Raw genomic sequence first — 14,791 nt, 5'->3', positions numbered from 1 at the left:
GTGCGATGAGGGATAGCAAGAAGTTGTGAGGGTAGCTGTCTCTGAGTGAAAGACGAGAGTATGCCTTGGAGTTGTGAGATAAACTCCTGGGATAGTTGCAGGGCTGGAACTGTGGACGGTTGCTCTTGGGCAGGCGGAATGGGCGGCCCCACGGGTAGGGTAGAAGAGTAAGCCCCTGGTGGGATGACAGTTGGCTGCTCAGGAAACCTGGAAAGTCCTCCTCGTCAGAGGAGGCAGTAGGAGACCGAAAAAGGGTAGTTAGCTGTGCAGGGGTTGACCCCTGAGGAGTCGGAACAGAGACATAGCGAGGCTGTTTGGCAGTGCTATAGCCAGAGAGGTGATTTGTTTTGGCAACCGCTTTTGTATGCTTATGTTTGACCGCCTTAGTGGTTTAGGCTTGGTCGCCTGACTTGTCTCCGTATGATGTTTTGGCATGGGCGCCTGGGTTGTTTCCAGCTGTTCTGCCATCATAAAAATAGTAGGGTAGCTGTACACGGTACACGACTGGGGCAGAATGTACAGACCCGAAGGAGCTCAGTACCCAGCACACGACTGGGGCAGAATGCACTGGCAGATGGCTAAGTACACTGCCACGATGGGGCTAAGTACACTGCTACGATGGGGCAGAATGTACACTATGAACAGGCTTAGAACAGGCTCAGTACACGGCACACGACTGGGGCAGAATGCACTGGCAGATGGCTAAGTACACTGCCACGATGGGGCAGAATGTATAGAGTTAACAGTTAAGACAGCTCTTATGTGGGGTAAAAGTCAAGCCGCTTGTATAATATTCACAGCCTTGTATATATCAACAGTCTTGTACACTGCCATGTAGGGGCAGAATGCACAGTTCAGGCGGCTTGGTAGAGGATCAACAGTACACGCCACAGCGGGGGCAGAATGTAGAGACCCGAACGGGGACAGTGTACGACCACAGAGGGGGTAGGATACACTGGCAGATGGCACAGTGTACGAACACAGATGGGGTAGGATACACTGTCAGATGGCTAAGTACACGGCCACGGAGGGGGCAGGATGCACTATGGTATCAGCGTTAGTATAATGTAGGCTGGGTTTCAGGCTTGGTACACGGCCACAGAGGGGGCAGAATGTACAGTATATATTTCAGTCTTAGTACACGGCCACAGAGGGGGCAGGATGCACTATGTTGGCGTCAATATTTGCTTTAGCATGCTTAGTCTTAGTTGCCTTAGAAGATTGCGGCTTGGCTGTTTGAGACATGCCTGGCTGTTCTGCCATCTTAAATTCACTTTGGGTGCGGTACACAGCCCCAGTGGGGGCAGGATGTAGGGACCCGAACAGGCACAGTGTACGACCACAGAGGGGGTAGGATACACTGGCAGATGGCACAGTGTACGACCACAGAGGGGGTAGAATACACTGGCAGATGGCTAAGTGCACGGCCACAGAGGGGGCAGGATGCACTGTGGTATCAGCGTTAGTATAATATAGGCTGTATTTCAGGCTTGGTACACAGCCACAGAGGGGGCAGGATGTACAGTATATATTTCAGACTGAGTACACGGCCACAGAGGGGGCATGATGCACTATGCTGGCGTCAATATAATGCTGTATGCTGGAATTCAAGCTTGGTACACGGCCACAGATGGGGCAGAATGTACAGTGTGTAATCCAGGTTTAGTACACGGACACAGAGGGGGCAGGATGCACTATTGCTGTTCAGGTCATCAATTGAGATTAGGACCACAGCCTTAATGATACCGTCACAGCCACAGCCTTAATAATACAGTCACAGTGGAAAAGGCAAAATAGTTATGGATTTGTGTGTAAGGAGCCTGTCTACAACACACATACAGGGATAACAAAAAGGGCGGGAAAAAACGGGAGCAATCAAAATGGCGCCTGTAAAAAGAGCGGGAAAATTAAGTCAAAAAATGACGGAGAAGAAGGGGCAATGGCGGCCGTATGCTGTTGAACTGGGGAGAGACTGCCCAGCACAGGCTCACAGGAGCAGCCGCGGGGCCGATAGCCGCACTAGCGGCTCTGAAAAAACAAAAATCCCAGAAGGGATTGCCAGGAGAAAACTGAGAAGGATAAATCAGCAGGGACAGGCAGCCGTCGTAGCCGACTGCAGAGCTCTCCACGGCAGAATTAAAGCCGCGGCGTGCGGCTGAGGAAAAAATCACTCTAATGAGAGCGCTGCAGCCGCAGGCTCTCGTGGGCGGCAATACTAAAATCGGGTGGCGAGGAAAGGCAGGGAGCCGCAGCCGCAAGCTCCCGCCTGAGAGAGAACCGCAGCCGCGGTCTCTCCAACGACGCCACAGGACGCGGCTCGAGGCAGCCTAGCCCAGAAAAGCCGCTCTGGGAGAGTCGCGAGCTCCCAAGACTGTGACGGAGCTCGGGAAGAAAAACTCGGAAACGGCCAAAGCCGTAGAGACCCGCAGCCGCGGTCGCTCTAGGAGCCGTCAGACAATCCACGGGGAAAATAAACTGCCCGAGAAATAAAATGAACTGAAAAAAGCAGTGAAAATAAAGACAGGGGAAGGGAGGGACTTGGGAAACACACAAGTACACTACCTCCACACCCTGTCAGACAAATACACAACAAAGACGAAAAAACTTAGCTACGCTATAGGATCTCAATCTTGTTCGTAGGAAGGCAAGAATGAACTGGAGAGTGGGAGGGGCCTGACGCCCCTAGTCTTGACTTCAAAGACATTCTTGCCTTCGCACGATAGGTGGAGCCATTACCCGCTGTGAGGACCGGACTCATATGGAAAATGTTTCTTGCTTACATTATTCTGCAACCCCCGGCCTTACAATCAATATGTCAAGACATCAGCACAAAGCATTTTAAAAAGCAAAAGCTACTAAATACTTGACGTCCAACCAATATATTTAATTCAGTACAGACTATATTTATGGAAAAGTAAGATCAGAGTAGCTTTTTGGACAAATTCATGTCTGGCAGATAAGAAGAGCCACAAATCTAGGACTTGTCCAAAATTTCAAAAACAATAATATCCAACAATAATATCCATTTACACTGCTAACATGTTGAGGAATTAGAGAGAGAAAGGACGGCCCAATACCTTTGAACATTTCTGTAGCTCAGCATCATCTGCAATTGGCATGTCCACAGTGACAACCTAAACATTAAACAGAAAAACTTACATGGATATTTATTAAAGCACTATATTTATTTCAAAGACAACAAACAAAAGTGTACAACAAATAAATTATAACAGTGCTGCTTTGGAGAGAGGAGTGATAGCACTGATAGTCCCACAAGCTAAACAAATTATAGGCAACAATAAGTTTTCCAGCTATCCTTCTAATTTTATGTCTGCCTGTGGCCTTTTATGATTATGGATAAAGAAGCGGTTATTTCAGTGTAACTATGCAAACTATTCATGTAAGAAATAATTTGCAGGTTTGGCTGAATTCATCATGAAAACATCATGAAGATGACAACACATACGTGTAACCATAAACTTCAGCTAATGCAAAGAAGTACTCTATTTTCCATTTAAAACAGCAATCTCAAAATTAGTCCCTTGATCTTTGGAAATTTAACAGAGATTACACCTTTGGAGCTATATTATAAAATTACATAATACTGAAGCAAGCAGTTATACTAGAAGTAAGAATGGAATAGCAAGTCATTGTCAGTGGTGGCTAAAACTGAATTCCCACACACTTTTACATTGTTTGCTTATTTTGAAATGGGTTGAGATTAAACTAGAGGCATCACAGTTTGTTCCACTGTACACTTTGTAAATGAGAGGCTCTACTTTGAATCCTCTGCCCTCCCCCAGCCACCATCAGAAACACAGACAGGGTCTTTCCAGCTATGTCTCCAAGATCTGGAACTGTCACGCAAGAGATGTCTGTCTGGGCCTTTTGCTGCTCACTTTTAGACAGATATCAAAGCCCATTTTAATTCAGCAAGATTATGTTTAGATAATAGTATAAAAACTGTCGTTATACACTTACAGCGTAATCCAAACCCAAGATCTGCCGGGATGAGAGAGTTTCAATTCAGTAGACCATGGGCTTATCCAGCTCAGCTAGGGCTGAGATGGCATAAATCCTTCACTCCAGCTGAGCCAGGGCCAGCCAGCAGAATTTAAGCCAGTGTAATTTATACTGATGCAAGTCCCTGAAGTGGGATATTCCAGGGGTGGGATGTGACCTAGTATCCTGGCAGAACAAGGCCAGCAACAAGGGTAAGTCAAATTTCTCCAACTCCCCCTGACTGGAGTTTAGAATAGGGGTAATTTACACCGGCATAAACTAACCAGCTTTCTATCATTAGGATTGCTCTGTCAGTCTTTGTAAAGAAGGACATTGGCTTTATTGATATCTTTCATTTTTAACACACTGGGTATTGCTTTAATAACGTGTTATGGGGCCAGGATATTTGTCAGAAGGCAGATACAATGCTGGAAAAAAATTAACTATACTACTTCCTCATCAAGTAAAAGAGGTTTTTATCATTTCAAAAGGTCCAGACTCACTTTAAAACTGTTGTCTAACTTCAGCCATGGGTTTAAGAAAATAATTGAGAGATTTCATTTAAAAAGGAAAGACAAAATCTGAATATTAAGGTCACATTAACTTCTTTCAAAAAGTCCACTCAAGTTTAGAGCATTAGTTCTTGGAAGACAAATAAAGCTTTTAGTTGATCATTAAAACAAGAAAAAAAATCTAGTGGGGAGAAAAGCATAAAGAAAGAGTTTGAATTGATCAGATGCAAACTAATACAACTCCAAACCTATATCACTTGCACTGGCAATCAATTTGCATCTAGGCTCAATCCAAAGTGTTTGTGACATTTATAAGGTCTTGGACTGCAATATTTTAAGAATTGCCTCTATACATATGAATCTGCCGAACAACCAAGACTGGGGGGAAATACAGAAAGGGTTTTAGTCTAAAGTATGGTGGTGGCATGAGACACAGGCCTTTTTAGGGAGTAATCCAAATCCAAGATCCACAGGGATGAAAGGATTTGGAATAGACAGGTCTCTGGCTGAGCCTAGACTCAGAAAGGATTACACCAACTGAAGTCTCCCATTCCGACTCAGCTGAAGATATGCCAGTGTAAATCCTGCATCCTAGTTCAGCCAAGTCTGGGAGTAAATCCTGAAAGAGACTGTTCCAGGAGTGTGGAAATGGCATGGAGGAACATGATGGACAGTCTCCTATTACAAACTCCTTTCAGCTGGGTCACATAACCCACTGGGTTAGACGTTACACCACCCTTTTGTCAGTGTAAGTCAATCTATTTTACAAGCTTGTTTTTCCCTCTGTGAGGCTTGAGGGCCAGCCTTGCTGGCAGTAGCCCTGCTCCTGAAAAGAGTGTGGAATTGGGGTAATTTACTCCAGTTTAATTTAAGCCATTATGAATTATGCTGGCTTCGTATAAATTGGATTGTTCTGTTAATTATGGTGCTGAGACTCAGTAATATCCTTCCAAATGAAGATCACCTGGCATCACTGCTGCTCACCTTTAAGCGTGAAACTAAGCAGTGGCTTAGTGATACATTTTCAAGTGAATGAAATCGTTATGACACCTCACGTAGTGAAACCCAAAAGGACAATCCAAAAAATGCAGACAGCTGTCTTGATCTATAATTTCATTCATATACTGCAGTCCCACTGTGTGTGTGTGTATTGCACACAGCGCAGCAGCAACACAAAGCATAATACCAAATTTATTATGATCACCATGACTGCAATCCTATGCATAGTTTTCTGAGAATAATCTCCACTGAAGCTAGTTTTACTCACTTCCGACTCCATAGGTTCAATAGGGAGCTTTAACAAAAGACTTTTGACCAGGTAAAATGCAACTTTTAGCTTTTAAATATTATTATAATACATTTAATGCCAAAATAGGCTTCTAAGCAATTTACAAAGTATAAAAAACAAATTACATAAAATTAAAATATAAATATCCATAATTAAAATACACAATAAAATAGTACAATTAAAAACAGGAGATTCCAGTGGACAAATCAAGGGAATGCCTGTGTACACAGGTGCACCTTCAACAGCTGGCAGCACGCTAATACAGATGGGCCTCTTGAATTTCAGGAGGGAATGAATTCCCACAGCATCAACGCTACCAGGGAAAAAGGCTCCCTCCACATTACCACAAGCTGATGATCAACAGGCTGTGGCAAGGCTAACTACGGATGCTTTCAGTCACAGGGTTTATTGTGTTAATTTAACCGATTATCATGGTAATGCTTATGTCCCGATTTCTAATATTACTGTCACACTGCTGTACTTGTTATATTAAGGAATCGTGGCTTTTTGACAGATATTGTGCTAAATATTCACACTGCAACAGTGAACAATGGACTTGTTGCCACAGCCCACCCATTATGCTCAGTACAGTTCCTATATGCCGAAATACCGACATAATTTTCGTCAGCCTAAACAGCAGGAACACATTGCTTGCCAAGATTCTGCATTGCAGCCTGTCATATGAGCAGCTGCAGCTAATGCAAAACTCCCATGATTTTTTAGGTTTTACAGCTTGCAAATTGATTATTCCTAGGATCATTTATCATGGAAATGAGCACTAAGCTTCAACTATATACCACTAAATTTCTGGAACTCGCTTTTATGTTGTGTGAAAGATCAAATAAAATGTGGAATTATGGGGCAAGAAATCATCAAGGATACAGAGTAAAGTGCAGTGTGAATGCAGCCTAGGTTTCATCCGTTGTTTTTAAAGCCCTTAATGGGTAATGCAGTGGAAGTTGATCTTTTAGGTAACCTGGTCCAGGGTAATTAGAAATGCAAACAAACTTGCAGTTACCATTTAAACTGTTAGTATACAGTAGGAACCCTTTCAAAGAAAAGGAAAGAAGTATCCAGCTTTATTATTTTCTTCATTGTCTGCTATGTGTATCAGTAACAAACTGGAAAGCTTCATTATTCCCCCATTCACTAGCCAGAGTGAGGAGGACTGATTAATTTCCCTGGCACTCTGACAGACAATGCCATCACTCCTGCTCTAGTGAGCATTTTCAGGTATCAATCTTTGAATTCAATCTTTTCTTGCAACTGCTTTTGTACTTGCTCCTGAAAAAGCCTACCCTGGACCCATTGGTTTGTGACAACTACCGCCTAGTCGCAAATACTCCCTTTTTTAGGGAAGGTAATCGAGAGGATTGTGGTGCAGCAATTACAAGTACTCTTGGATGAAACAGATTATTTTGACCCATTCCAATCTAGGTTCAGGCCTGGTTATGGGACTGAATTGGCCTTGGTCGCCCTGATGGATGACCTTTTTCAGGAGGACAGGAGGAATGTGACCCTGTTATTCTTACTTGATCTCTCAGCAGCTTTTGATACCACTGGCCATGGTATCCTTCCGAGCCAGCTTGGTGAGATGGGTATCGGTGGCACTCTCTCACAGTGGTTCTGATCCTATCTCCAGGGTCGTTTTCAGAGAATAGCACTGGGCAATTGTCTTTCGTCCCCCTGGCAGTTGTGTTGTGGGGTCTCATACATCTTGTCCCCAATGCTGTGGGGTCTCATACATCTTGTCCCCAACATCTATATGAAGCCTTTGGGAGCAGCTGTCAGAGATTTGGGGAGAGGTATCAGCAGTACCCTCAGAGAAAGGCAATGGTAAACCACTTCTGAATACTGCTTACCATGAAAACCCTATTCATAGGGTAGCCATAAGTCGGAATTGACTTGAAGGCAGTCCATTTCCATTTCCATCAGCAGTACGCTGATGATACCTGGCTCTATTTCTCTGTAGCATCTGAATCGGGAGAGGCAATGCAAGCCCTGGACCAGTGCCTGAACTTGGTGGTGGGCTAGATGAGGGCCATGAGGGCCAATAAACCGAGTCTGAATCTTAGGAAGATGGAGGCGCTATGAGTTGGTGGTTCCCGAGTTCGGATAATTGGTCAATTGCCTACTTTGAGTGGGGTCATACTCCCTCTGAACTAGCAAGATTGTAGTCTCGGGGTGCTCCTGGATCCATCTTTGTTGCTAAAGGCCCAGGTGACCTCAGTGGCTAGGAGTCCCTTTTACCAGCTTTGACTGGTAAGTCAGCTGCGGCCTTTTCTGGACTTGGATAGCCTGACCACTGTTGTCTATGCACTGGTAATCTTCAGGCTGGATTACTGTAATGCACAACATGTGGGGCTGCCCGTGGTCTGAAAGCTGCAGGTAGACCAAAATGTGATTGTACAACTGCTCACGGGGGCAGGATATCACCAACATGTCACCCTGCTCCTGAAAGAACTGCACTGGTTGCTCAGTAGCTACCAGGCCAAGTTCAAGGTTCTAGTTATGATGTACAAAGCCCTACACAGCTTGGGACCAGGATACCTGAAAGATTGTCTTACCCCTTATATACCCAGTTGATCACTGCACTCTGCAGGTGACGGCCTCCTGCAGATACTATCTTCTCAGGAGGTCCATTCAGCACAACATAGGAAGCAGATCTTTAGTGTTGTGGCATCAACACTTTGGAGTTCTCTCCCCTTAAATATTAGATAGGCACCATCTCTGTTACCTTTTCAGCACCTATTGAAGATCTTCCCCTTTCAACAAGCCTTTTAGAGACCTTAACCCTTAAAAATGAAGAAAAAATGTGTCTGTGTTGGAATTGCTGTTTTAAGATGTTTTTCAATGTTTTGCTTTAATATGTTTTAAATCTTTTGTTTTTAAGATGTTTTAAAGTGCGTTTAGTGTTTTTGTTTGTCACCCTGGGCCTCTTCTGGAAGAAAGGGCGGGATAGAAATTTAATAAATAAATAGAGTCTTTAAATAGCTTTGACTTCATGTGTGTAGTAACAATGTTCTGTTCAACATTCTAAATGTATTTTGTTCAGCACTTTGAGTTTTGGGAGGACTTTACGGAAAGGCAAGATCAAAATGATGAAAATATTTTTACATACAGGAATACTGAACACTAAAGTCAGGATCATTCAGACCATGATATTCCCAATCTCTTTGTATGGATGCAAAAGTTGGACAGTGAAAAAAGCGGATAAGAAATATGGTGTTGGAGGAGAGTTTTGCGAATACCATGGACCGCAAAAAAGGCAAATAATTGGGTGTTAGAACAGCTGAAACCACAACTAACACTAGAAGTTAAAATGATGAAACTGAGGTTATCATACTTTGGATACATAATGAGAAGACATGATTCACTAGAGAAGACAATAATGCTGGGGAAAACAGAAGGGAGTATAAAAAGAGGAAGGCCAAACAAGAGATGGATTGATTCCATAAAGGAAGCCACAGACCTGAACTTACAAGATCTGAGCAGGGTGGTTTACAACAGATGCTACTGGAGGTCACTGATTTATAGGGTCGCCATAAGTCATAATTGACTTGAAGACACATAACATACACAGGAATACTAAACTTCCACTAATTAAAAAAAATATATAAATAAGCATATGGATAGCATACCGTAACTTCAAAGTCAGGTCCCAGCAGTTTTCCCCACTTAGATTTCAATCTATTTTCTGGCGATTCTGGAGTTTTCCCTAAATATAACAATATTTAAAACCAGATCTTGATAAAGTGCATTTATTTCATTACACATCAATAAAACAACAATCCTGCACACACCCAAACAGCAAGAAGTTTGCTCTGGGTCTGTCGCACAAATAGAACAGAATATTGCAGAAAACTGAAGCATGATTTAATGCTATTTATTAAGTTTCAGAAGTATGGATGTTGATTGTTGAGTGGATGTGACATGGTTGCTCTATTTGAGTCACTGCATGAATCAATCATTCTTGGCAACAAAAATCATTTCAGCTAGCTTTATAAGACCTAGTTTATAAATGTTAACTCTCTGACAACCGGGCTACCTATTACTTGCACCAATTCATTATCAAGGGCTGCATCAACAAAATACAACTACGTTTGGCAGAGTCTCGTGGCTGTACACTATAGCCTCATGGATTTTTTGCATTCCACAATGTTAACTTGAAAATACCCCCCATGCCATGCTGATGCTTCCCATAAACACATTTCAAAGCAAAATTTTACAAAACTTATAGTTCTGAACTCAGAAACGCTTGCTTAACAATCCTCTGAATTCTCATGGGGATACAAAAAACAGTCAGAGAGAATCGAGAGTTCAAATTGTAAAAAGAGAGAAAGAAACCAGACCCCTTTTGGACTTTTTTCTGTTAGAGTTCTCATAATCTGTTGAAATTAATTAAAAATCAGCCATGTTCACAGAGTACCTATAATCCTATTATGGACCTTGGCCTATACTCTGAGCATCATTGTCTGCAGTTTAAAAGTTTAAAAAATGCCTGGCTGATTTTTAATTGATTTAATAAATTTAGCATTGAACTCAATGATAATGTCGGGAATGCTCAGTAAGAACCAACTGTCAGTGTTCTAAAAACCAGACTCATAGCTGCTGGCCTTGCCTAACCAGGGGGCCACACCCACACCAGAACTTTATTTTACTTTAGAGAGTCATGGCTTCCCCCAATCCTGAGAAGTATAGTTTGTGAAGGGTGCTGAGGGGAGCCTCCTATTCCCCTAACAGAGCTCCAGTGGCCAGAGTAGAGATGTGAAGGCCCAGGAAAAAACTGGAAAAAATTATGGGGGAAATGGTGCTTTCCCAAAGCCTTTTGGCGTTTTTTTTGGAAAATTGGAAAAACTGAAAAAAATGAAGAAAAAATGAATTATGGAATGTTTTATTTTAGCATGATGAATAAAATGTTTCATTGAATCGCCCCCCCCTTTTCTCAGTTCTTTTTATGGCAATGGATGCTTTATGTCTGCTTGACACTCCGAACTATCGGAGACATAAATAATTTTCTTTGTTAAAATTATTATTATTATTTATTACATTTGTATACTGCCCCATAGCTGAAGCTCTCTGGGCGGTTTACAACAATTAAAAACAAATATACAAATATATAAATTTAAAAACACATTTTTAAAAACAATTTAAAAACATGCTGAAATGCCTGGGAGAAGAGGAAAGTCTTAACCTGGCACCAAAAAGATAACAGTGTTGGCGCCAGGCACACCTCGTCGAAAACATCATTCCATAATTTGGGGGCCACCACTGAGAAGGCCCTCTCCCTTGTTGCCACACTCCCAGCTTCCCTCCGAGTAGGCACCCGGAGGAGGGCCTTGGATGTGGAGCGTAGTGTATGGGCAGGTTCATGTCGGAAGAGGCATTCAATCAGGTATTGTGGTCCTAAGCCATGTAAAGCTTTATAGGTTAAAACCAGCACCTCGAATCGAGCTCGGAAACATACAGGCAGCCAATGCAAGCAGGCCAGAATCGGTTTTATATGTTCGGACCGTCTGGTCCCTGTTACTAATCTGGCCGCTGCATTTTGCACAAGCTGCAGTTTCTGAACTGTCTTCAACGGCAGCCCCACGTAGAGCACATAACAATAATCTAACTTGGAAGTTACCAGAGCATGCACAACGGAAGCCAGGTTATCCCTGTTCAGATAGGGGCATAGCTGGGCTATCAGCTGAAGTTGGTAGAAGGCACTCCGTGCCACCGAGGCTACCTGAGCCTCAAGTGACAGAGATGGTTCTAGGAGAACCCCCAAGCTACGAACCTGCACCTTCAGAGGGAGTGCAACCCCATCCAGGACAGGTTGGACATCCACCATCCGGTCAGAAGAAACACCCACTAGCAGCATCTCAGTCTTGTCTGGATTGAGCCTCAGTTTATTAGCCCTCATCCAGTCCATTGTCGCAGCCAGAGCTTGGAAAAGTTACTTTTTTGAACTACAACTCCCATCAGCCCCAGCCAGCATGGCCACTGGATTGGGCTGATGGGAGTTGTAGTTCAAAAAAGTAACTTTTCCAAGCTCTGGTCGCAGCCAGACACTGGTTCAGCACATTGACAGTCTCACCTGAAGAAGATGAAAAGGAGAAATAGAGCTGCGTGTCATCAGCATACTAATGGCAACACACTCCAAAGCTCCGGATGACCTTACCCAATGGTTTCATGTAGATGTTGAACAGCATGGGGGACAGAACTGACCCATGCGGAACCCCATACTGGAGAGTCCAGGGTGCCAAGCAATGTTCCCCAAGCACCACCTTCTGCAGCCAACCTGCCAAGTATGAGTGGAACCACTGCCATGCAGTCCCTCCCACTCCCAACTCAGGCAGTCCTCCAGAAGGATACCATGGCCGATGGTATCGAAAGCTGCTGAGAGATCAAGGAGAATCAACAGAGTCACACTCCCCCTGTCTCTCTCCCGACAAAGGTCATCATACAGGGCAACCAAGGCTGTTTCCATGCCAAAACCAGGCCTGAAATCCAACTGAAATGGATCCAGGTAATCGGTCTCATCTAAGGGTGTCTGGAATTGGCCTGCCAGTACTCGTTCAAGGACCTTGCTCAGGAATGGAACATTTGCTACCGGCCTATAGTTATTAAGATTTTCTGGGTCCAGGGAGGGTCTCTTCAGGAGTGGTCTCTCTACCACCTCTTTCAGGCAGCCAGGGACCACCCCCTCTCACAGAGAGGCATTAATCACTTCCCTGGCCCAGCCGGCTGTTCCATCCCTGCTAGCTTTCATTAGCCAAGAAGGGCAAGGATTCCGCACAGAAGTGGTTGCACGAACCTGTCCAAGCACCTTGTCAACATCCTCAAGCTGTACCAACTGAAACTTATCCAAGAAATCGGAACAAGGCTGTGCTCTGGATACCCTGCTTGATTCACCTGCTATAAAACTGGAGTCTAAGTCCTGGCAGATGCTAAAGATTTTATGCTGGAAGTGCCTAGCAAATTCATTACAGCAGGCCTCAGATGATTCTACCATGTCCTTGGGGCCAGTGTGTAATAGTCCCTGGACAATTCTGAAGAGCTCTGCTGGGCGGCAGATTGATGATTTGATAGAGGCAGCAAAATATTATTTTTTTGCTGCCCTCACTGCCCCTAAATACAGCTTACCATAGGCACTTACCAGTGTGTAACTGCATCCACCAGGAGTTCGTCTCCATTTGCACTCAAGCCGTCTCCTATATTGTGTCATCGCTCTCAGCTCTGGGATATACCATGGAGCTGTATGAGCTCTATACAGGAGAGGGCGCTTAGGAGCAATCATGTCAACCGCCCGGGTTTCGACAGGAGCACCAGCCCTATCGCCGGAAAGCTCCCCAGAGCCCTTTAGAAACCATCCGGATCCATTAGTCTCTGGGAGCGGACCAGCTTAATAGGTCCCCCACCCTTGCAGAGGGGAAAAGCCACTGTAAGTCTAAACTTCAGCAGGCAGTGATCTGTCCATGTCAGAGGGACTGATGTAAGGCCCCCCACATTCACATCACCATCTCCATGTCCAGTTGCAAAAACCAAGTCTAGACTATGCCCTGTTACATGTGTTGGGCCAGTGGCATATTGGGACAGTCCCAAGGTTGTCATGGAGACCATGAAATCCTGAGCCGCCCCGGATAAGGTGGCCTCAGCATGGATGTTGATATCCACCAGAACCAACAGTCTGGGGGATCTCAACAGTACACCCGAGACCACCTCCATCAGCCCAGCTAGGGAGTCTGTTGGGGAGCAGGGAGGGCAGTACACCAACAGAATCCCCAGTCTGTCCCGCTGACCCAACATAAAGTGCGAACACTCCAGACCAGTAGTCACATGGACAGGGTGCTTGTACAGGGAGATGGAGCTCCTATAGACCACAGCAACCCCCCTCCCCAACCCTCACCCTGATGCTGAACCAGGTACCCCGGCGGACATAGCTGGGAGAGACTGACTCCTCCCTGCTCACCCACCCAGGTCTCGGTTATACATGTGAAATCGGCTGCGTCATCCACAATTAAATCATGAATGAGGGAGATCTTATTATGCACCGATCTGGCATTTAGGAGCAGCATCCGGAGGTCTGAGAGCTGGCTGATAGGGCAACCAACAAACCTGCGGGTGTGGGGAGGACAGGAACAAGGCACAGTCGTTAACTGCCTGGGCCGCATTCCCCTTACCTGGCAAGTCCTCCTCACAACGCCATATCTCCCTCTACCCATCACTACACTAATTGGGGGGCCCTCAAGTCTCCCCACTTGGCTCTGAGTCCTCTCTCCCAGGCACATTCTCATCATTCTCTTTTACTTCTGTTTCTGTGACTATGTGACATACAGCAACACTTTGCAACATTAAAAAAAAGCTCCAAAAACAATTGTGGAATAATGGCACTGACTGTTCTGCAGAATAGTTTCCAATGGACATGAGGACTGTCTCAGTTTGCACAGGATAAAACAGTGGAAGGTATATTCTAGCAAAATTCTAGGTTTGCTCTATGTTTTTAATTGACCATGCCCACCTTTCCTTAAATGGAGTAGTTTAACCATAGCAGGCTGAAAACATGCATCTTGGGCAGGCCAAGTTTGTTTTTTCCAATAGCTAGAATCATTGCTTAAGTAGCAACATATTGTAATCAGTCTGATTTTACATCAAACTGCAGTTTCAGAATCAACTGTTAATGTGCCCAAAATAGAAATAGAGCATAACCTGCAGTTTGAAACACAAAAGGCTTTCTTCATCATCATATGACAATGACCAATAAAAGGCTTTGAAATTAATAAAAATAAATTTGACACAGATTTTGAGGATGAATAATGAGAGAAATATAATTTTCTAGGTTAGATTCTCTGTACAAACAGTAGTAACACAGAAAAGAAGCAAGGTAAGAAGAACACCAACAAACATACAGAAATATAATGCTCCATCTTTGGAGATGGCAGGTGTTGCCACCACTCACCATCTGGTCAGAGGCACATGCTACAGAGTTCTTCCAAGTTACACA

The 14,791-nt window shown here is 44.2% G+C and overlaps 1 protein-coding gene across 8 annotated transcripts in view; it reads right to left on the bottom strand.

Moving 5' to 3' along the window:
- The window catches only part of PATJ (PATJ crumbs cell polarity complex component), a 294,202-nt gene that overhangs the window by 240,180 nt on the left and 39,231 nt on the right, over positions 1 to 14,791 (bottom strand). For all 8 annotated transcript variants that reach the window (XM_061633245.1, XM_061633242.1, XM_061633249.1 and 5 more), the window contains 2 exons: positions 9,444 to 9,520; positions 3,078 to 3,134 (listed from right to left, as the gene is read on the bottom strand). In XM_061633245.1, coding sequence (XP_061489229.1) covers positions 3,078 to 3,134; positions 9,444 to 9,520 — 134 coding nt within the window. The remainder of the gene's footprint in view (positions 1 to 3,077; positions 3,135 to 9,443; positions 9,521 to 14,791) is intronic.

The sequence above is a fragment of the Rhineura floridana genome, chromosome 6 (assembly GCF_030035675.1).
Source record: "Rhineura floridana isolate rRhiFlo1 chromosome 6, rRhiFlo1.hap2, whole genome shotgun sequence".
Taxonomy (NCBI): Eukaryota; Metazoa; Chordata; class Lepidosauria; order Squamata; family Rhineuridae; genus Rhineura; species Rhineura floridana.
Note: the sequence above shows the minus strand (reverse complement) of the source record. Positions and strands in the feature narration are given on the sequence as shown.